General features: G+C 31.5%; 1 protein-coding gene across 1 annotated transcript; it reads left to right on the top strand.

Moving 5' to 3' along the window:
- The first annotated feature begins 322 nt into the window (after positions 1-322).
- On the top strand, positions 323-23,104 carry LOC144850815 (VPS9 domain-containing protein 1-like). Its single transcript, XM_078708277.1, has 15 exons — positions 323-468; positions 1,942-2,056; positions 2,383-2,455; positions 2,980-3,072; positions 3,415-3,670; positions 3,951-4,062; positions 5,044-5,106; positions 5,886-6,026; positions 6,601-6,832; positions 7,317-8,063; positions 10,700-10,829; positions 13,733-13,944; positions 16,187-16,271; positions 19,210-19,314; positions 21,991-23,104. Exons 1-15 carry the CDS (start codon positions 437-439, stop codon positions 22,073-22,075), a joined length of 2,481 nt encoding a protein of 826 aa, XP_078564403.1. The 5' UTR covers positions 323-436; the 3' UTR covers positions 22,076-23,104.
- Positions 23,105-23,793: the final 689 nt, after the last annotated feature.

The raw sequence follows: 23,793 nt of genomic DNA, 5'->3' as shown, positions 1-23,793 counted from the left end.
GAGCATACCATTCGATATAGGAGCATAATGACATTTACCTTAATTAATGTACACACATGAACTGTGTATTTCACATTTTGTCTTTAAATTTAATATATAAAATAAAAAATTGTGATATAAATGTTAATTAATTGAATCAATTTAGTAAGTTGTTGGAAAAAGGCTGATAAATATGAAGCCCATGCCCCACCTAGCTAGTGGATTGTTCTAATAATGGGCGAATGACCGGCCACAAAAAAGTCAACAACACGATATGCCAAGGCAGCAATTCCCAATATAGCATACATTACATACGGATAGGCCTAGCTCGGGGCCTAGCTAGCCTATAGGGAGGAATCCGTCTGTTTGTCTATTTAAATACACGAAAATCTGTCACTTTCGCTTGTTTCTGTATGACTGGCATACAATATATGATTATGAGCAAGTTTTAGTTTTAATGACAGAAAGGCACGTACAAAAAAAAGAAAAGTGAGTCCTAAAACTGGGTCAGGCCTCTACTCTAGGCTAGGCCTAGGCCTACTAGGCCTATTTTATAACTCCATCATGGCCTAGGCTAGGCCTAATAAGGCCTAGGTAGGTAGCCTACTACTACTACAACTACTAGCTAGCTAGTTAGGCTAGTAGGCCCTACTACTACTCGGATCCCTACTCCTAACTAGCCTAGGCCTAGGGCCTAGGCTAGTTACGGATCCTAGTTACTAGACTAGGCTTAGGTAGGCCCTAGCAGGCCTATAGGTAGTAGGCCTACCAATCTACTACCTAAGCCTAGAGAGTAGGGCCTAGCTAGGCCTAGAATCTCTTAGCTCTAGCCTCTGAGCCTTTCTTTTAGGGCCAAGCCTAGGTAGGCCCTATCTAGAGGATGCCTGTGAGTGAGTAGGACCTCCAAAAGGCCCTACCACCAGGTCTAGAGTAGGCCTAGCCTTACTTTAGGCCTATAAATAATATAGTAGGCTAGGGCCCTAGCTAGTTAGCTACCTAGGTCTAAGCCTATCCTAATTGGCCTAACAATGCTTACTAAATTTTAAATAAAGGCTAAGCCTTGTCTGATCATTTCGGCCGCCATTTATGGAACAGCCAAATTCATTAAATGGTAAAAAATGGGGCAAAATATGTACTGCCATTTATTGAATATGTATGACATGCCATGTGTGTTAACATGTTTATTTTTACTACCTGTATATTTACACAGAATCTAAACTCATAATACAGTTTTTTGATCTATTTTTATATAATAATGTGTGCTACGGTATTCAATAATTATATTATTTAGTACCATTAGAAGGCTTTATTAACTGAGAAATAAAATGTTCTTTTAAATCATCATGTTCTTTAGTATTCGCTGAGCTATTACAGTTTAATCATATACTAAAGGTGCAAACTTTGTTGTCGACCCCTATGTAAGCCCGCCAACCCTACTGAATCATGCAGTAGGCTACCGATTTTTTACCTGTAGTCTCATGTTTCTACCGCTTTCTTAAAAAAGTAATGTTTTCATACCGGTTTTCAAACTAAAATTGAAAATACAGTATACTACTGCATATAATTCCAAAGGCAAATTACTGAAAAAATGACAATGCTGTGGGTATCAGTGGCTGGATCTCAATGGAGATATGAACACAATTTTTTTTTTTTCTCGTACAGTATCTTTCTTTCTTTTTCTTTTTTTTTTTAACCTTGAAATTAACAACATTCTTTATTCAGATATCAACACATGTGCTCTACAATATATCCACCATGTTGCCTCTGCCCCGGATAGAGGGCGATATCACTCTTTATACATGCAACACAAACTAACAAAAATTTTGTTTCCACACAAATGTCAGCTCCCAGCCAATAGTTGCTTGCTTCTCTCGCCAAGTGTCCGTCATCCATACTGACCTGCTGATTTTCTATTCTTAAATATTGTCAGTATGTTTAGCTAGCTATGTTTATATTTTTCAGCTTTAATATGGAGTCAAGAAAAGGCTGTCCACCAAGACGTGTTGACAGCTTCATACAGCAAGCTAAAAAGGGAGTCAGGGAAGCCCAGAAATTAGACTCACAAGGTAAAAAGAAGGTAAGTACTGAAAAGACAACAGGACACTGAGCTTGACTTGCCAAGGTAGGCTATTGTAACAGACTTTGATCTGCTGTTAGGCTTTGACGAATTCATGCAAACACCATGTACACCATACATTGCATTGTGTTTATTGCTATTTAATTGTATTTTGGTAATTTGTCTGATTTTTCAGACATGAAGTTTTAAGGTACATTGAATCATTCCATTTCACAGACTAGTCCGTTATCAAATGTTTAAAGAGCATAGAACAATGGGTTGAAGAATGAAAGGACAAAAACTAGAATATGAAATATTTGTAAACTAAAAATATTATTTTTTTAAAGAATGCTTATCTTCAATACCTGAGATGTGTTCAATTCATAGCTGACTCTCTTCTCAAGGATGCCGATAACACTGGTAAGTAAACCACACACCAAGATGAGAGAAATAAAAATAGAAGGACAAAATAATTTCTTTTTTCTTTATATGTTTAGGAAAAAGAAATAACGAAAAAAATGTAAAAAAAAAAAGAAAGTGTGCACATATTAGTTATGATAATTGATCTGAAAAAAATGGATGCAAAAAAATTAATGATTTATATGCAAGGGTACTACCTGAAGTATAATCATGATTATATGAATGTGTGTATTCGGGCCCCAAAAAGATGATTTTCGACTTATAAAAAACCAACTTACAAATAAAAATTACACAGAAATGTATAGGAAAAAATGGGGACTTCATAAAAATTTGACTTTCAACATTTTTTCGACTTACGTAAATTCGCAAACAAAAATCAATGTTGTTGATTTTTATGTTTGTAATGTCAATTTTAATATTGGACAAAACAAAAAGACAAGTGAAAACTACAATTATGATAGTTGTGTTTACACAATACAATGCATCATCATGGTCTATTTAAATACTTTATGTTTTTTTAATAGGTGGCCGTGACTTAAGCACAAGTAATACTCGTAAAATGACAAAGTTGTGTCAACTGTGTGTAGACAGAGCAGCAGATCTTCTAACTGAAATAGGTATTCATACTGGGATGTTGCTTCAAATACTTTGTCAAATAGTACTAGTATAACTCCAATACAAATAAAGCTCCCATCCAATATAAATAAAGGCTGTAGCACACCTTACTTAATCACACACCACATACAGTATGCACCAAGATTACAAATGATTATGTTAAAGTTAACGTTTACATGTTATGCTGAAATCTCCATAATTTATCAAAATTATGTCTCAGTAAATTTAATAAAAGTATTTGTAGGCTTAAAAGATAGGATGCTTATACAAAAACTCAGTATGATGGTAAATTAGTACTGTATGTTTGTAATATAAATTGATAACTCCATACTTTTGAATTATAGATGATAGTGAAGAAATCACCATAGATTTTAAACGGCCAATCAGTGAAGCATCTATACCACGTCAAGACCCTGCAAGTACAGTTCAAGAGCCAGTATCTCTACCTAGCGATCTACCACAAGCTAACATAGCAATGTTTCCTGATGTACCTAGTAGCACTGGTCATCTGCAGTCAATGCCTAATATTGGTACCACAGTACCACAAACTCGTAGCAGAATGCCACCCTCATTCCATCGACACCAGTTACCAAGTGCCAGGTTGGTGTCTGAAATTTGTTTTTTTATTACATTTATCCTTTGGTAGATGGACTACATTTATTATGTTATTTTATTTCTTTAAAAAAAGTGAATATACACATGTTTACTCGTACATTATAATAAAAGATGTATTGTGTGATTTCAAAATATTGAAATCTCCAAACCATATAAAATGTGAAGCAAAGCTACCAGATTTGTCTGTCTTGTCTCAGTTTTATACAATCTTACTATTGATTTGAATAATCAATGTTTATTGAATATGAATTATTTTATTTTGCAGACGAAATGAACCATCTCCAACAGAGATTGCGTACCGCAAAAATCAACAATTGCTTGCTGGTTTTAAAGCAAGAATATCAAGAACAAAGAATGAAAAACACAGATCAATGCTGGTATGTTACAGATCAACAACAAACTCTACCTTCAAATACAAACATTTAAAATTTAAAAACAAAAGATCTAAATTTGATTAGACATTTCTAAAGTTAGAATTATTGAAATACCATATAGTATGAAGATGTCAACTTATTTATGTTATTGGTAGCAAGTAAAAGTCTGCAATGCAGAATACATTCTAGACCTAGCCCAAAAGTATGACTTTTTTGGTCATAAATTAATGCAAATATAATTATAAGTAGGCCTAATGTATGGCCCTAAAGCCTGTTTTCCAGTCAACATAGAGTTGCATTCAATTGTATTGAATTAACCGGTTTCAACGATTTTGAAGTTAATGTTGAACCGAGATCAACTTTAACCATGCGATTGTTAAAACCGACCAATCAAGTGGTTCACAAATTACGTCATCAAGTTCGGCCGCTACGATTGGCTACCATGTGTTCACACTCCTTATTCTCTTCCAAGCAGGTCTGTTTTGAGCGAGACGCTTGGCTTGCACTAAATCAATCCTGTCCATTCTTTGATGTTATCAAACCATTGTTTCTTCTGACGCCCTCTCTTTCTCTTTCCTTCTACCTTTCCTGCTATTATCTGCTATGTTAGTGTACTGCCGCCTTCCTCTTATGATGTGGCCAAAGTAGGCTAGCTTTCCCTGTGGTCTTTACACTATGGGGCAGCAAGCACCCGTCTCTCCAAGCCCTAAATAAGTAAACTCCATACAAGAATTTTGATTACTTTCATCTTCAGTGCTGTTGTAAGACTGAGAACAAATTTTTTAGTAGGCTTTAGTATTAGAATCGCTGTTTTATAGTCCATGTCTTTCATATACTGTACCTATACTGGGAGGTACTGTGATTTCAGACTAGATCTGGAGATCATAGAGCCCAAGCCAAAGATAAGCAGTGTCACATGTTCTGTAGTAAATTTCATGTCAGGTGGACAATATTTACATTTTTTTTTGGTTATTTGCATTTCAGAGTTTAAAACTTCAACGTCAACTCCTTGAGAATATGTCACTGGCAAGAGCTCAAGAGGCAGCTGTATCCTTTACATTTTTAATCTGTCTTTAAATGTCAACCAATCTTTTTGTTCAAAACGTATTTCTTGTATTATATAAAATTACTGAAAAAATTACAATGCTGTGGGTATCAGTGGCTGGATCTCAATGGATATACAAATAAGTAAAAATCTAAATCAAAATGATTAAGTAAAACAGCCATAAAAATTGGTAGAGCTTTCGGGCAACACTAGCCCTTCTTCAGTGTAAAAAATGAGTGTACAAGATTGAGAATATAAAGCAGAAAATAAAAGATAAAAATATAGGCAGCACATGACAGGTGAATAGAGGGTGGAGACTGTAAGAGTAGAAAATAATGAAGATAGCTTGGCAGATATAAACAATTTAGGAATGGAGAACTAAATAACAAATGAAACCTAAATTTAGGATGTCAATGGAATAATTTTCCTGGGAGCATTTCATAATAAAGTCCAAAAGGTTTTGTGGTTTTAAGTAGTAATTCCCAGTGCAGTGAAGTGTTGTGGTCTATTGCAATGACTCTGAAATTTGCAATCGAGTGACGAGCTGAAATAAAATGTCCGGCTACATGCAATCTTTAATGTTTTGTTCGATGATCTGTGTTATGTCATTTTAGTTGCTCTTAAATTTATTTTATTATAATTATTGAAAATGCTGAAATATTTATTGATTATGACCAAATACCTAGTACCTGATACTGACCCTGTTTAATTAGGAAATTCCATAAGTTAGAGTATAAAGTCACTTAAATTTATCATAAACTACCTTACATCTATTTGTAAGATAACTAAGAAAATGCAAGAACGTCATATGATGCTAATGGAAGAAGCATCAAAAAGATTTTCAACTACTGGAGAACCTACAGATGATGAACTGGAAAGACGGCAGGTTTATGCTAACGTTTTAGAGTATGAACATCAAACCGTAAGCCATATTTTTCCATCAAATTTTACATTAAAGATGTATTGTCTCCCAAAATCATGACAATTATAAATGTATGTACTGCATCAGACTTTGAATTGGCCACTTTCAGTTTTAATTAAGTAATTCACTTCCATGGGGAAAAAAAATAATGATTTTACTTTTAAAAGAGAGTATAAAGAGAGAATAAACAGTTAAATTTAACTAAAAATCCATTTTCTGACAGACAATTTGACGATCTTTTCTTTAAATTATATTTTTTTTACCGACCTGTTTTTCAATGTGAATAACTATTATGTGAAAAATGAATATTTAACATTACAAAAAAAAATGTCAAGGTGACAATATATCTATGAATTATTACTAAAAAGTCACATGAGCTATCAACTCTTTGGACAATTACAATCTGGATGAAAACCTTCAAAAGAATAATCCTCCAGGACAACCAATTCATAGAGTCATTTTCCAGGATTTAGTTTTCAAGATATTTTGTATTAGGATTCCTAATAATAAAATTTAAAAATTGTTATATATTGTTATAGAGTACTGTATCCTTCGCATATTATATTTTTTTCAGATATGGTTAAAGTCGTGGCGAGCTAGATTGAGTCAGTCACCGCAAGATCTGGATCTAATTAATTCACTTGTTTCTAAGATATTAGCCTGTCAAGATCATCCACTGACACAGCTTCTACAAAAATATCAGCAAGCAATCTTAGAAAAACTGAAACCCTTATTGAAAGAGGCTGGTAAAACGCTATGTGCAATAACTGTACCTTACAATGGTATTGAAAAAATAGATTTCACAGGTAATAATTATTCACATCTTTGTGTCTCTCTCAGTAAATGATAAATAATTATTTTGGGATTTTAACTTAGCAAAAAGATTTTAAAAAGTGACATGTGCTTTTTGAAATAAACAATTTGCTCATTCTTATTGCAGTATAGAAGAAGAGGCTTAATTTTATTTTTTACACCCAAACCATTCAATACGATACAGCCTATATAACACGGCATAAACTAATGGTAACACATGTGATAATACTTGACATTGAATGATATGCACTGAATGCGAAACAGTGTGGACCAAAATTTTTATTTTTATTTTTTATATTTATTTTTAAAGTGTCAACAGGGCATCACAAATTGCTGGGGATTTCAGCAAAATCATCTTTAAAAATAAACACTTTCATTTCAGTTCTGCTAAGAATACCTTTTTATAACATTTAGTTAGAAGTGTATAGCATAAAAAGTAGCTCATAGTTTTACAGTACATTTTCTTATATTTTTTAGATGGTCCCAAAAAAGTGCGTGGTGAGAGTTTCACTAAATTAGATAAGGCTGAGACTGCAGTGATACAAGAAAATGTATCACAGAAGTTATCAGAATCAGCTAAGACACAAGACAATGCTACTGATATACCAGAGGAGGATTTCTTCTTGGATGAAGAGGAGATGTTTGAATTTGATGAAGAGGAATTGGATGATTTCTCCATCAGTGACTTGAGCAGTGAAGCAAGTAATAGGTTATCAAAAGATGGCACCAAATCTGTTAGTCCTGGAGGTGCAAGAAACTCTGTTGGGCATTATGAAAGTAATTCTGATGAATTCGATGGAATTAAGTCTGCGGATGTCAACGACAGTAATCATCAAGGTAACAGTACAGATACTTCTCTTAAAGATACTGTGAATATTAAACTTAACAGAGAAGAAATAAACGTTGCTAATGAAACCGATGAAAACTTACACATTGTGGATGTAACAGAGACTACAAAGGAAAACCTTGATGAGGCAATAGAAAATGGTATGGAAGAGGCAAAAAAACTCACTGTAATAATAAAAGATGACATACAATCGGCTGTGATACAGGAGAACAATGAACATGATTGTGAAAAGGAAGACATTGAGACAATAGTAGATACTGAAGGTACCAATGCTCACCCTGATGATATTGACGAAGGAGAGAAAATAAAGAAATTAACTGAGGAAGCATATTCAAATCATCTTAAAGATATTAACAAAGATGTACACATGTTCATAGGTAAGATACTTTTATTCATAATTGATTCATAAAAGAAATTGAAAATAACATGAAAAATGAAGATTAATTAAATTGGACTTTGAATAGGTTATTTTTTTAGTTTTAATCAAGTTAATCACTTCCGTAGAAAAAAGAACAAAAACAAATAATGTTTTCACTTCTAAAATGATAAAATAAATGGTTAAATTCAACAAAAAGAGACCTATTTTTTGCTTTAAATTACAGTTTTGTTAGGTAAATAATTTGTTTTTCGATCCAATTTTTAGTGGTAACAAAAAGAGGATAGCAGTTTAAATGTGACATTAAAATGGCATATTCAACATTTTAAGAATTATTTTTATAGCACAATTGACATTGAACTGTGTTAGGTACAGTACAGGTATGTCATTCATGAAACCAATAAAATAAATGCTGTACAAATACTGTCAGTTGTTTCCTTGATAAACTTGACTGCAAACCATCGCTCTTGCATAGCAATATCAAGAAATATAACTGTGACTTGCAGAGACCTGGTGCCATGCTGCAACAAATATTCTATGATATGATGCAGGATTTTGATAAGGGTGTAAAATTAAGTGCTAAACTGAACCGATGCCCTATCTTTTGCATTGTGAGTTTTACAAATTTCAATTCACAGTATCTCCACAACAACAATAACATCAATTACTTTTTTTATTGTTTTAGCACTGTGAGCCATCAGTAAACAGCGCTTTATAAATGTTTATTATTATTTTTATTATATTATTATTATATTTTATAACTACAAGATTTATTTTATTAATTGAGTTTAAAGCCAATGGAAGTAAAATGCCTTGCTAAAATAGAATTGCCCCCTCTATATGCACTAGATACTATTTATAGTCTTCATGTCAATGGTTTATGGTTGGCTCATTAAAGAACATATTCTAATTTATGACCTTTAGTATTATTTAAAGACCCTTGAAACATAAAGTGACATCTAGCCCTTTGGGAGAATTAACTTTGAGGGCAAACTGTGACTTATTATAATAAAAGTTTGGTTTTATGAAACTACAGTACAAAATATCAGGTTGAAAAGGTTGTTTGCTACAGTGACTCATAAATTTAGATCTTGTTACATAAATTACTAATGTTTTTCTCTGCAAGCTATATCATGCAAATTGCATGTTTAGATTAAAAATGTATAATTTGACGTTCATTATAACTTTAAATTTAAAGTAATGTCTCATTCAAGTGACAAAAATTTACATGTTTTTTGTGTTAATAAAGAATTTCTATTTATGGTTAATAATACAAATTACACATCTAATTATCTTTTAGTGCATTCCATTTCCTATGATCTGATATTTACAATTTGATTGCTATTGTTCCAACAATCAAAGGAAACACAAATTAGCCATGCATAATATTACCTTAGTTTTGAAAGATAAAACAATACTGTACACTGATCTCTATTAAAGTCACCTTAAATAAAAGCTAGTATCATTTATCAATTATAAACCACCTGTGATTTCAGTATACTGATAACAATTTTATAGCATTAGCCCATTGTTTTAGGGTCTGTTTCTGCTTCCAGGAATAATATGTACAATATGGGTTGCCAGGTCCCATTGATTAAATTATTGCTCAAGGTGGTAATGGATGGTAATTCCAAGTGGACTGTTTGTGATGCATAGTGCTGCTGACTAAACTTTTAAAATAAATCAACTCAAAACAAAAAATAATTTAAACAAGAGATTGGTTGTTGATGAAAAATGTTAATACAGTATTACCCAATATTACTCAATATCCTACAGTAGTTGACTGAAGTTCAACGACTGTCAATCAAGACTGTTATTTTGTGTTGCAACTAAAGTTTCACTTAAATAGCATTCTAGAAAAAAATAAAATTTAAATTTATTTAAAGTAAAATTCATATACATATGATTCAGTCTTGAAAAACTTTCTAGGTTAATAAGGGACCCTTGATAAATATACATGTTAACACAATGTGTTATATTATGATAAGTGTGCAAATGTTGAGACCTTCCCTGTAAGATTAGCATAGCATGTCCTGTGTAACATCCATGTGGAAAAAAACAGACTTTATGGAGGCGCTATAATAAGCTCAAGAGCATTGATCCTTGTCTAGCCATATTCAATTTAATTACATTAAAAATATTTTTTTTTTCAGTATAGAATTTATTCTTATTATTTCCTATGTAAACTTTAATATAAAGCATCTCAAGCATTTAAAGTTAATTTGTTACAGAGTTTGCAACTTTAGTTAATACTCAATAGACACTATTGAACTGCAATATTCTTGTTCAACTTTTTTTTGCGAAAAAAAAAATGGTCTTGTAATCTCAGGCCAACTGTGGTGAAGAGAATCACATCCCACAGCGTAAATAGATATTTTTGGGGGAATATTTCAAAACAATAACATTCAAAATGGCACTTGCTGAACTAAATACATATTTTCAAACCGATATGATATTAATTAACACCAAAAATAGCACTTAATTTACATATTTTTCTGTAAAAGAGTACTTGTAACCTAAACTTTCTGTAAAAGTAGTGTTAGATTTAGATCAAGGTTTTTTTCGCTATTTTTTTTTTTGTAGAAATTACTTAATTGTTGATAAATCCACAGGAAATTGTTTAATTCTTTGTTTTAGAAAAATTATTATCAATGTTTGTTGCTGTGTATGAAGAGTTAGATTCAAGGAATGCTCGTGAGCGGTGTACCCTGCTAATTGAAGATCCATTCTTTCAGGAGATTTGGCCAACACTTCTTAAGCTTTTTAGGTAAGGAAAAATTGCATGAACTTCAGTTAACCCAATTATAATACAGACATGTTTGTATGGTTTTACAGTTCTCATTCATTAAATTGAGACCCATTCCCTACAATTTGTGACGTTTTCTAAAAATAATGCATATATATTACTTTTAAAACATTAAACCAGATCATTCCTTGTCTTAAATGTACGTTCTATGGTTAATTATGATTTTTTTTTAAATCAATGCACAGTACCCTAAAGGTTTCTTCGTGTAAAGTGCATTTGTAGGTTCTACTCGTAGGTTAGTAACAGCGTTAACGTATGAACATCATACCCTAGCTATAGATACATAACCTCACATTGTCTCGATGCCAAATTGATTGGCTTTCGCTTTTTTGGAGCAGAATCTGTTAATATAAATCTGCGAAGACATGATATTTCCACCGAGACATTGCTGGAAATTAGGATTTAATTTTACATAAAATAGATTTAAAAAATGTATCTTTCTGAATTTGTTAATCCCTACATTATTCATTACCATTACATCAATCTCAAGTAAACAGTGTGTGAACATTGCATTAGCCTAACTACTGTAGTAACACAAACAGTGATTTTGAACAGTGCAACATACAATGGTTCTGCTGCATAGCGCCGAATAAACCATTTATTTCAAAATAGATTTAAAATATAATTTTTATATCGACTGCATTTCTGCTCAATTTAATTGTAACTCTATATAACTAACCATTTAAATCAGTGGGTGGTTGTCGACGGAAATTGTTAACAGTACCCAAAATGCAGTGGTCAATTCAACGTCACTACAGTATAGTTGACTCAAGGTCAGCGGCTGTCAATCAAATAACCGTTGCAGCTAAAAGTTGCACAGCAATATAACCGATTAAATGGCGTTCTAACACCGAATCGACTGGGTGTTTTTAACCATTATTTTCAGGCTACCATTTAACCGGTTACTGAAAATTGTCCTGTTTCTGCTGCCAAGAAATTGGAGTTAATTTATTCACACGGTTAATAACCGTTTATTTTTTCACGGGTGTCTAGAAAACTCAGATCTCAGATATATATCTAAGTTTTCTAGATCTAGAAAACTCAGATATCTGACTTTTCTAGAGGTGTATACTGTACTGTGTTTTCTTTATGATTTAAGTCGTTGACCGCTACTACAAGTTACAATAATTATTATTATTAGTAAGAAAACGTATAATACTGTAGTATTCCAAACAAGCTACCTCTGATTAATAATGGAACGATCCATTTGATAATCTGAGTTTTCTATTTCCATTCTGGAACTAGAAAAGTCAGATCTTGATATCTGAGTTTTCTAGATCAAGAAAAAGGAGATATCTGAGTTTTCTAGATCTAGAAAAGTGAGATATCTGAGTTTTCTAGACACCATTTTTTCACAGCAGAAACAGGACCAATGTCTTCAATATGTGTTTTAACCTTGACTTGTTCATAAGCTACACCTAGTTCCGCAGAAAGGAAAATCAAACTCAAAAACACTGCACCCATTTATTTATTTCCTCATACAGTATTTTGTTTTACATACTATTTCTATATTATTAATTGTTACAATATTTACAGTTTCTTCTTTCCATGTATCTACTGTTATGCTATGCTTATTTTGCGAAGGAAATCTTTTCCAAGATTCAATCTTGAATGTACTCTAGGCGACAGTATATCACCAACCTGCCAGAAAACATTGAACACAAAGTTCATGAAAATATTATATTGATACATCTGTCAAACCGACACGAACGTCCAATATATTAATATTGGACTAACTTAGATGGCAAATAAAAATAAAAGAAAACTATTATAGTCCTATATATGGCTGTAGTCTGGGGAAAAAAGATGTTTGCTTTTCAATCTCAGGGTCATGGGTTCAATTCTGATTTCAATGTATTAATAAAATGTGATGGCTAGATGGATTTACCCTCGGGTCAAATGGCCAATCAAGCACCGTGTACCGTACCTAAAGAGCCAACAATATCGGCATTGGTTCAAAGCAGACTCACTTCTAGTTCTGGTGGAGTGGAACCCTGATGAACTGGTTCACAAAATATCCCCTGTATCATGGGGATTACCACCTATCTGATAGGACAGTGACTAATTTACTATTCGTAATCCTTGGAAACATGTGCCTAAAGACTTAAAATAAAAAGATATTAAAATTGTATGTAATTAATTGCACAGACTTCTAAATCATACCGAAGCATTATTTCAGTCATTTACCAAACCTTCATGTTAGATTCAATATTATACTAGACTGTACTTTTATTCCCTATTTTATTAATGTTATTAGATCATTTAGAAAGTGTGTCTATTTTGAAAATTATCCCCAGCAGCTTGAACTCTCAACTTCCTAGTTAGTATAGTTCATGTTCAAATTGTTATTACATGACATTATTGTTAGCTCCAATGACTGTAGAAATTCATATCAAATAGCAATAGCCAGCCATGGGTGTATGTATATGCATTGGTATACAACCTGCCCGCCTTACCCAGCCAGCATATTCAATTTTCTATATTGATAAGGCCATACTGCGTAGAAACACCGGTTCTTATAAGGTCACCCTCTGGTAGGCCCGGTTGCATTCTTGGATGATCACGCTGGGTGGTGCTGTATAGACCAAAGATGATTGATGGTGATTCGGCATGTGATAGATATGAGTTCATGTCTGTCAGTGCCATATTGATTGTCCTTATGCAAGGTGCTTTACTCTCATTGACTTATCCTTTGGATGGGACTTCCATCTACATACAGCGCAGAAGAACTATTCAGGCAGAGTACATGATCATCTCCTGCTGCCGGCATCGGTCCGTAGTAAGCCTAATCCAAATTAAGCTTGAGGACGATAATAAATATTTATAATATTTATAGTTATATGTTTCTTTATTTGTAATTTTAGAATAGCCAATCAATCCAATGAACGAAAAGCAGCAATAGCAATGACACGATATCAAGGTGCATTACCTGAGCATGTTAGTGTCATCAAAAAGTTTTGCTTAAGTACTGATGTTAGTGTGTATGATTCTACGAATTTCCCATACAAACGTGCTGTTGAAGAACTTGTCAAACTTACAACATTCAATAACCCACTTAGCAAGTTGGAATGCATTGGTATGTTTCTTTTTTTTTTTTTTATGTATTATCTTTATGATATATAAATATTTAGATTATCTCAAATCAAAGGTGTTATAAACCATATAAATCACAAACTAGGTGTGTGAGATGCTTTGCATTTGTGATGATTGTTGTTCCATAACTGCATTCACACAGCTACATAATTGCATGCACACATTGCATAAAAAGTACAGTATATGTTATACAAATAATGAATATTTATAAGTTGGATGGTGAGAATATTTCATGAGTTGAAAATTGACTGCTCTATTGTTAATGTGGCAAAGCCAAGTTGAAATTAGAGCTGTCAATTTTTCATCAAATAATATATTACAAATCAAATTTGTTTTACTGTATAAACACACCTACTTATCCATTGTAAGTCATTGTCAGTCAGGGGGCGGGGGTTCACAGTGTCTTTTGATATCATTATTTGTGGTTTTGTATAAAGGGTCTTTTTAAGGGGCCTTTCACACCTGTTCCAGCATGGATTTGGTCGACGCCGGCGAGTTAAACATACATCATTGTTTCGTTTTCATGTGGCCGGCTATGAACATATCGATTGCCACATGCCGTGTTGAGCGTCGTGAAAACAAACATTAACGTTGGATTTGTCGGTGCCGGAGCGGAACTGTGCCGGAGCATGTGTGCAAGACCCTTACAGATGATGAGTGCATTAATGATCTCCTAGAACACCATAAAAACATTTTTTCGGGGCCTTCGGACCCCCCAGTTTATTTGCTCACTACGATCACGTGTGCAGCCCAGATCCACCCCTGGGTTCATGTTCCAACTTTGGACGTGAAGTAAAACAGTTATAGAGGGCGTGCATGAGTTGATGAATCAACAAGGTGTTAATTATGACCATTAGTTATCACTTTCCATTCGGTAGGGCTAATTCCAAATGACATGTGATGCGTAATTAACCAATCAAAAGGCAAGAATACAATCAGGTGTGTTGTAACAATGTATAACTATGTACTACCACACCTGTATACAGTAGCATTCTTTACATACAATACCAATAACAGTGCACTTTTTCACAAGTGAATTGATCCAATTTGCTAGTGAATAAAACCACTTTCACATCACCTAGAAAATGTTCACACAGTCAGGCGTTAACACGTGTGTTGTAATGGTGCGCACATTTGTGTGTATTAACTCTAGTGTTTAGCTACAGTATGCAATGCTTTTTATTGCAAATTGGCTACAATTGTCTCATTTCATACATCCAATCAGAAAAAGAATCTATAAAACAAAGAATATTTTGTAGACACTCATCCTTCACCATGTTTTTTTAACACTACAGTGTAGAACCATGACAATTTTTAAAAACATAATTTAACACACATTTTACATGCCTATTTCTTCATATTTACAGGTTCTTTACATTTATTATTTCATTAACTACTGATTTTCTTTTCCTGCAATGAAGCTGAAAAATGAAATAAATGCTTAAAGCATAATCTTTCCGGAAATGAAAATTCCCCAATGGTTTTAGGAGGCTTAAGTGCAATTGAAAATAAATATTTAATGTTGACTGATACATTTAATATCACTGAGTATAATTCTTGTTAATATACTATGTCAGTTAAAGTTAATGCATTAAACATTTCTAGACACTGAGTTCAAACAGATTGACTCACTCATGTTGTATATTACAGTAAAGTAAATATAATGCACTTCCTCATTAAATATAAATAATGATCTTTTTTATATTATCATTTCTACTGTAATATTGCACGTAATTCCAGATTATATTGAAGACTAATACTTGGAATTACTTTATATGCATTTCACACTTTTATTTAGTTTTATGGCTTAGGCTTAGTGTAATAGCGAAAGTATTGTAAGCTCTATATATAAAGTTTCCCTCTCTCAGCCATATCTTTTGTAAGCTGGCCACATCTTCGAGATGAGCTTCTTTTCATTTTCATGGTTTTACGTTACCATTTATGGTACCATTGATTTCACTTTTGATTCTAATTACTTACAAATAATTTTAATTTAATTTTTAATTGTTGTATGTAAGTTTCAACGTACGCATACAATTTTTGTGCTTACTGTATATGTTGACCCTTGACCTGAAGTTTATGTGTAATGGATTTAATTGATAGAAAGGCAGTTATGAAAATATGTTTGATATGGTGAATTCACAAAATGGCGGCCTATAATAAGTCGCACAGCAAATTAACAAAACCCAGATCTTGTCTAATTATTTGACTCACTTTATTTGCAGTTCGCACTTCCCGGAACATAGTTCGCTGTGTTGAAGAGCATTATGACAGCATTGGAAAATCAGGCTATAGGATAGGAAATGCCATGTAAGTAGTAATTCTACCTATTAAATACTTTTGCAAATATGATCTAGAATTTATGTACTGTAGGTCATGTGGTAAGATTTTTCCTGTATAAAATACAATGCTTTATTTAAAAATAAACCCTGTCAAAGTTTTTCAGCTTTTGTTATGTTTAAGTATGTTTAATTAAAAGTGATTACACAAAAAAAAACAGGGAAAATATGGCAATATTTTCTAAAAACTCATCGGCCAGAAATAGTGTTTTTTAATACATTACACTTTTTCAGTTCAGGGGTTATTACTGTAGTTTACAATATGTCACTAAAATGTGTTGTCGAAAAATGGCGAATTTTATATACAAAATTAATGCAATTTGTTTAGGCCCAAGTAATATTTCAGATAAAAATGTCAGTATGTTTAAATCCATTTTAAATCCAAATTTAGAAAACTGTAATTTAAAGGGAGAACAAATTTTCAAATTGTCTGTTACATTTAACCATTTATGTGATTAAGTGATTTCATTATTTTTGTAATAGAAGTGAATAACGTCCATGCAAAATGGCCTCATTATGTTTTGAGGGGACAGTTAATTGCTTGTATAGTTGCTGCATTAATTGTCTTTCTATTTTTGCCAGACTCTGTTGATACAAATTGGGGAAAACTCGGTATTTTCACTGAAAAGTTAGGAGTCTTTCATTTGTTTTGGCCTCACGATTGATCGAAAAGTGGGTGAATTACAGAAGAAAAACAAAAATATCAATTCGTGCGCAATGCATTTTGGGATTTATAGCGGGCCGCTATAATTATTAGAATCGACCTATTTTTCACATTTTTAACCATTTAAAGACGAAAAAAGTTATCCCAATAGGACCATATAGTATTATTTTTACATTAAATATAGTTTGTGATCTTAAATTAGATCTAAAAAACGTAGGGAAGGGGGCTTTAAAGTGCACATCTTTTGTTTAATAATGACATAAATATTTATTTTTACCTTATGAAAATATAATATTAAGAGAGTCTATAGTAATACTGTAGTGTAAATGAATAACTAAATCAGGCGTGATACTTGAAGTGCACATCTTTTGTTTAATAATGACATAAATATTTATTTTTACCTTATGAAAATATAATATTAAGAGAGTCTATAGTAATACTGTAGTGTAAATGAATAACTAAATCAGGCGTGATACTTGAAGTGCACATCTTTTGTTTAATAATGACATAAATATTTATTTTTACCTTATGAAAATATAATATTAAGAGAGTCTATAGTAATACTGTAGTGTAAATGAATAACTAAATCAGGCGTGATACTTGAAGTGCACATCTTTTGTTTAATAATGACATAAATATTTATTTTTACCTTATGAAAATATAATATTAAGAGAGTCTATAGTAATACTGTAGTGTAAATGAATAACTAAATCAGGCGTGATACTTGAAGTGCACATCTTTTGTTTAATAATGACATAAATATTTACAAGCACTTTCAGACAGACATGAACAAGCATAACCCCACTTAGGTTATAGGTTTATCGGTTTGAAATAGCATTTTAATAAGCAGCATAAGTAGTTACATTTATTGATATAAAGTTTGTGGTACACCACATGTATTAGTTCTGAAAAGAACTGTTGAGTTTCTCGACGTTTCGACCAATATGTTTCGATCAATATATCATATTGATCGAAACATTGAGAAACTCAACAGTTCTTTTCAGAACTAATACACATGGTGTACCGCAAACTTTATATCAACATTTGATTTCGCCATGCAAACCTTCAAACAATATACAGTTACATTTAACTATTTTTGTATGAAGCATAAATACCTATTATATTATAACCAGTACCATGTGTACCTCACTCAGAAGCTCAACAAATGTTGTTTTATTTTATTTCTGTATTTATATTATATCTTCAGATTGTTTTCGTGCTATCAGTATTTTTATAGGCTTATGTTTGCCAAAATTATTTTTTTTAAATTTACAGCTTTGTGAATCTCATACTTTTGAAAAATATTAACCTTCTTGGGTAAATGTAGTCTGACAAACCAGTTCATTATGATTAGTGTTTCTGTAACTGAACTTTAGTCCACCAATATTTCTAATTGAGAGACACGACCATACTGTATTGAATTAAACAGATAATATCTACACTAAACCAATAATTAAGACCTGGTCGTTATTAGGTTTGTTACACTTTTGCATTTAGGAAGCTGGATGAAGCTTTGTTGGTCCCATCTGTGACTATTAAAATTTGTATATATTATGAAACGCAAGGCAGTAACGAAAGTTTAAAAACAGACAAGGCAAAGATGCTTTAAATATATTTATTAAATATAAAATACTACGTGCTGTGCTGGGGCTTGGGGATGAGTGGTGAAAACTGAAAATTTCAGATGAGGCGAGCAGATAACCCACCCTTCAAACATGCTTTTTTAAACTGATGAGGGAGGGATATGAAATTTTATTTTATTTTATTTGTACACTAACAGTAACACAGATTGTACAAACATAATTACTGGACTCTCCTGAAACGTCTCTCTCCTTTTAACTGTGTCAAATGGATTTTGACAACCAGGAAATCAGACTAATAGTCTGGCCCAATAGTGTCCAGATATGATGATATTTCGGCTGCTATCTGAACAATCAAAGATTCCCCTTTAGAAAGTCTTTTTTTTTTAAAGTTTTTGGTTAATTTCTTTTATCTTTGTGAAATCATTTTATATTTAATATTTTGTGTGTTTTTCTATGAAAGTGAATTTCTTTCAATAATTCTATTAATATTCAATTCATGTTTTTGGTAAAATTACTTTACAATACATCTTTGAGAAATTGTTATTATATTTGCTAATTTGTTTGTGTACAGTATATTTTATATCAATGCTGTATAAAAATTGCTATAAAATCAATTTGGCTGTCATACACAATTTTATACTGTACTGCATAACTTTTTTTAGTGGTTGTGATGATTTTCTACCAATATTAAGTTATATTGTGGTGAAGACAGCTAATCCTCAAATCGTCTCAGAATGCTCTGCAATGGAGGAGTTTATTCAGGAAGGGTAAATTGAACTTTTTATTTTTACACTATTTAATTCAACTTTATTATATTTGTCAATCAATCCTAAATTATTTTATTATCAACCTATTTTTGTATGTATCACATTAGAAAAAATGTAGCATTGGCTCTGTAGGATTCATGATTTAGGTGAATACCTACCTATAGACCTGTACCCACTCTAGACCTGATAACCAGATAGTTTTAACGTAAGGCATTGGAATGTTGATCATTGTGTCTGAACACCTAGCCTTTTAACGCCATGGATTACCATGCGTGGAACATATTATGGTTTTGCTTGAAGAATTAAACGGTGCCATATTCTATTGCATAAAATGGAACAATTTGTGTGAATGTAACTTTTTGGTTGAAAATGAAAGATAAAACAAATTTCTTTGTTTAAAAACAGTGGAACTAACTAATTGAAGAAAAAATAGTGTTTGGGGAAATTATTTATTTTCTTTCCATCAAAAGTATTACCTACTACAACTGCAACTGGTAACGCATATTTTTTTTTCATTCAAAGATCTTTATTATGTACCTAATTTTAAAATTCCAACCATATCATGTTTTTAATGTCTTCTAAAAAATATGACTTTTGTGATTTAATTAAACCTCAAGAAACATAATAAATCATTAGAAAATGTTGACCCAGCTCTGTCAGCCTAGAATAAAATACATATTTATTTTGAGGCGTTTCTACAGTGAGCAAATAACTGGTTCAAGTTCAAGTTCAATAAACATTTATTCATTACAAATAATATTATAACATAAATAAACATTAATCAACAATTTATATAAGACCATTTTAAGGATCAAAATTAGAAGTTAAACTTGTCTCACAATGACCCCACCCACTTTTCTAAGTTTAACAAATAGAACATACAATTTATGCGGATTTCTTATGTTATAGGTATGATCTAATATACGATTTGAAAATAACATTGAAACAGACTTCTGTAATAAATCATTAACATATTCGAACATAAAAGAAGTAACTAGAAGTTTATGAAGGTCATGTATTTTTAAACAAAGGTTCTGATGCAGTTTTAGATGGTTTGAAATTTAATATTCGAACAACACGTTTTTGTAAAATGAAAATTCTATGTAAATTTGAAGGGTAATCAGCTGTCCAGATAATATTGCAATATAGTAAATGTGGTAATATAAGCGAATTATACAAAGAAAGTAAAATGTGCTGAGGAAAAAAAAATGTATCTTGTTTACAACACCAAAGCATTTAGACATTTAGTTTGCAATATGTTTCTGATGACCAGTCCAATTTAAGTTTTCATTAATTAAAATTCTAAGAAATAAAGTTTCATTTTTTTGGTCCAGATTTTTACCATTTAGAATAGTGCAAATACATTTCCAACATTTTCTTGGCAGCAGAAACAAGACAAAACAAGACAAATTTCATAGTTAATTAGTTAAAGTAGTGAACCATATTACCCAGTTATTGCAGTGCAAAATTGCAAAAACTGTAAAAAGTAAAAATAACCATGCCATCATATTTTGACACCTCAACGGCCCACTGAGCTCATTAAATTAGGCCTAAAGACAGCCAACGAGAGGACATTTACTGCGAGCTACTTAGGTAGTGCATTGTTTCTCTCTTTTAATCATAATTTATCATAAAATGTACATTTAAGACAAGGAATGACCTGGTTTAATGTTTTTAAAGTAATATATATGAATTATCTTTACAAAACGTCACAAATTGTAGGGAATGGATCTTTAAAGATGTATTGTCCCTTGAAACACAAAAAAATGAAGGTCAAAATATTCTAAATTTAAATTGGCCATATCAAAATAATATTAAAGTTATTCACTTGAAGTCGAAAATTCAAGCCAAAAGCAACAAGGTTACGTAATTAACAGGTAAATTAGTTTGATTACATTTCGTCTGGAAAATCGTCGCGAGCGAAAGTAAGCAAAGATTTCAAACCACGAGTACGCATTATGCATATGCTAATTAGGATTGTTTACAACTCGTCACGGTTGAAAAGGTATTTTCACACAGATTGTGAGGAAGTTTTATGATTATGCATACAGAGTAGCCAAACAAGCGCGTTTCATTATGGGATATGTTTTGATCAAAAACTTTGACTGGAAGTCAAAGTTATTTTTTTAACAAAAAAACGTCTGTATTTCAGTTAAATGATTTTTTTTTTCGACAAATTTTTGGTGATAGTTAATAACTATTATGATACTTCAAAATGACCCACCTTTTTTCGAAATCTGTTATTTTTTATTTTTTGGAATTAGTCAAAGGGACAATACAGTACATCTTTAACTTTTAACATATTCTTTTTTTTCTCTTTTGTGGGGGCAACCCACTTTTATTGCAATGATAAACAATATGGTGAAGGTTACAGTATATATATGTCTATCTATCTATTTATCAGTGAATATTTAAGTGATATTATACAGACAGAGGTTAAAAGATTATATAAAATATTTTGATATTGTGTTGAAATCTAGATAAAACAAACATGTATATAACTTTTAACATATTCAATAAATAATTTATTAACTCTAATTATATGTTTGCTAAATGTGATATGATTCTAATAACCAGTTTGACCAAAATGCTGAGGGATGTTTCTCAAGTTGTTTTGTTTTATTAGAACTTATTGGGTGTTTATGTGTTTTACCATTAAAATGTATCCTTTTATAGTTATTTGTTTGGAGAGGAAGGCTACTGCTTAACAAGTTTACAGACTGCATTAGGCTATGTGCTACGGACATTGGTCACAATGTAGACTGTGGCAACAATAAAGTAGCAGTAATTTATTTTTGGAGAGCCATTTTGACCATTTCAAGAAAGAAGAAAATGGAGGGATTTATGTACACAAAAAAAAGGCACTAAAAGTATAGTTAACATAAGTTTACATTGGCAATAGAAAAATGAATAATAATAATATCACACTGTTGCCTACATATTTTAATAAAAAGATTTAGGTTGGTTGCTTTAACAACATGTATTGTACTTTTGTACATGCTCTGCTACATATTTGTATGCAACTGTATATACAGTACCACCATAAATTTATCTGATTGTTAATGTTCATGTTATATTTCCAATCTTTACTCTGCAATGTCTTTTTATATCTGAATGGATAAACTGTATGTAGCTCGTTAATAACAATGGTTGGTGGTAGTGAATAAAGCTAATGATTGATTGTGATCTTGACTATGTTTCACTATGTGGAACCGTGTCACTCAAGTCGGTCAATATTTACACAGTATAACCTTCACTTGACTACAGTGCATGTTAAAGAATAATTTATGTTATCATCAACACATACTCAAATTCTGTTGCTTTCATCTCAAATCAAATTTCTATGCTGGGATATGCTTTAAGCTTGGTTTCTTGGACCGCAATGTAACAACAATCAATTGACCAATCACAAGCAAAAATTGAGATGGTAATCATGTCGTGATTGGTCATATTACTTGTGTTGTGCTGAAGTCCTTTCGTTACATCCAATTGGAAACCAAGCTGAAATAAATAAATGACATACTGGACTATATACCTGCATTAGACATGACATAATGTGATTAACACATAACATACATGTCTATTTGATATTTTTTTAAACAATAATGTAAAAATAATAATGTATTTATCATAATGTGATATGTTAAATTTTATTTGTACAGTATCATCAAAATTATCCTACACTTAGACCTACACTAATGTTTATGATACTACAAAATCAAATATTATTATTTTACATTGTTTGGAATGACACTTTTAGAATAATTGGAACATTCTTTTTAGAATAACATAACATTTATTTTAGAATAAAATAACATTCTTTTTCTATCATTAGTTAAGTTGCAATTAAAAGTTTCCTAATAGATTAGTAGTATTTAGATTAAAAATCTATATATAAACTTCTTATTTTGTAGAATTTCAACATTATCTTCTTAATTTAGAGTTTAAGAAATAATACAGTACCATATTATATATACAGTATGTACATTTGATACATTTTTATTTCATTCAAACCAAACGTCTATTGATTGATTAACATATTGTCATTTAAATTATTTGTTGATTGAAATTGTTATTTGTTATTTTATTGAATATAAAAATAAATATACTAGTTTTACAAATAAAAGTTTATGATCTAAAGATAAACATTTTTGTGACAATATTGTGTTAACGTTTGATTATTTTTAATATGATACATGCATTATGAGGAATTAATAATAATATATACGACCTCAATTAATTAATTATTACTAATTAATAAGTATTAATACTAATTTCCAAAAATATGTACAATATTCATAATATACTCAAGAAAAAGTGATATTATTTACAATCTACAGTACTCGTGATACTATAACATTTATAATTTTTTTTTTTGCTGTTGACAAAAAAAAGTGAATCATCGTACATGATACTAGATCGTTGATAGAAGCCTACTCAAGAATGCCCATTGGAATCCATTTCCAATGCCGGTCCCGG

This window comes from Antedon bifida, chromosome 8, assembly GCF_963402885.1.
Source record: "Antedon bifida chromosome 8, ecAntBifi1.1, whole genome shotgun sequence".
NCBI lineage: Eukaryota > Metazoa > Echinodermata > Crinoidea > Comatulida > Antedonidae > Antedon > Antedon bifida.
Note: the sequence above shows the minus strand (reverse complement) of the source record. Positions and strands in the feature narration are given on the sequence as shown.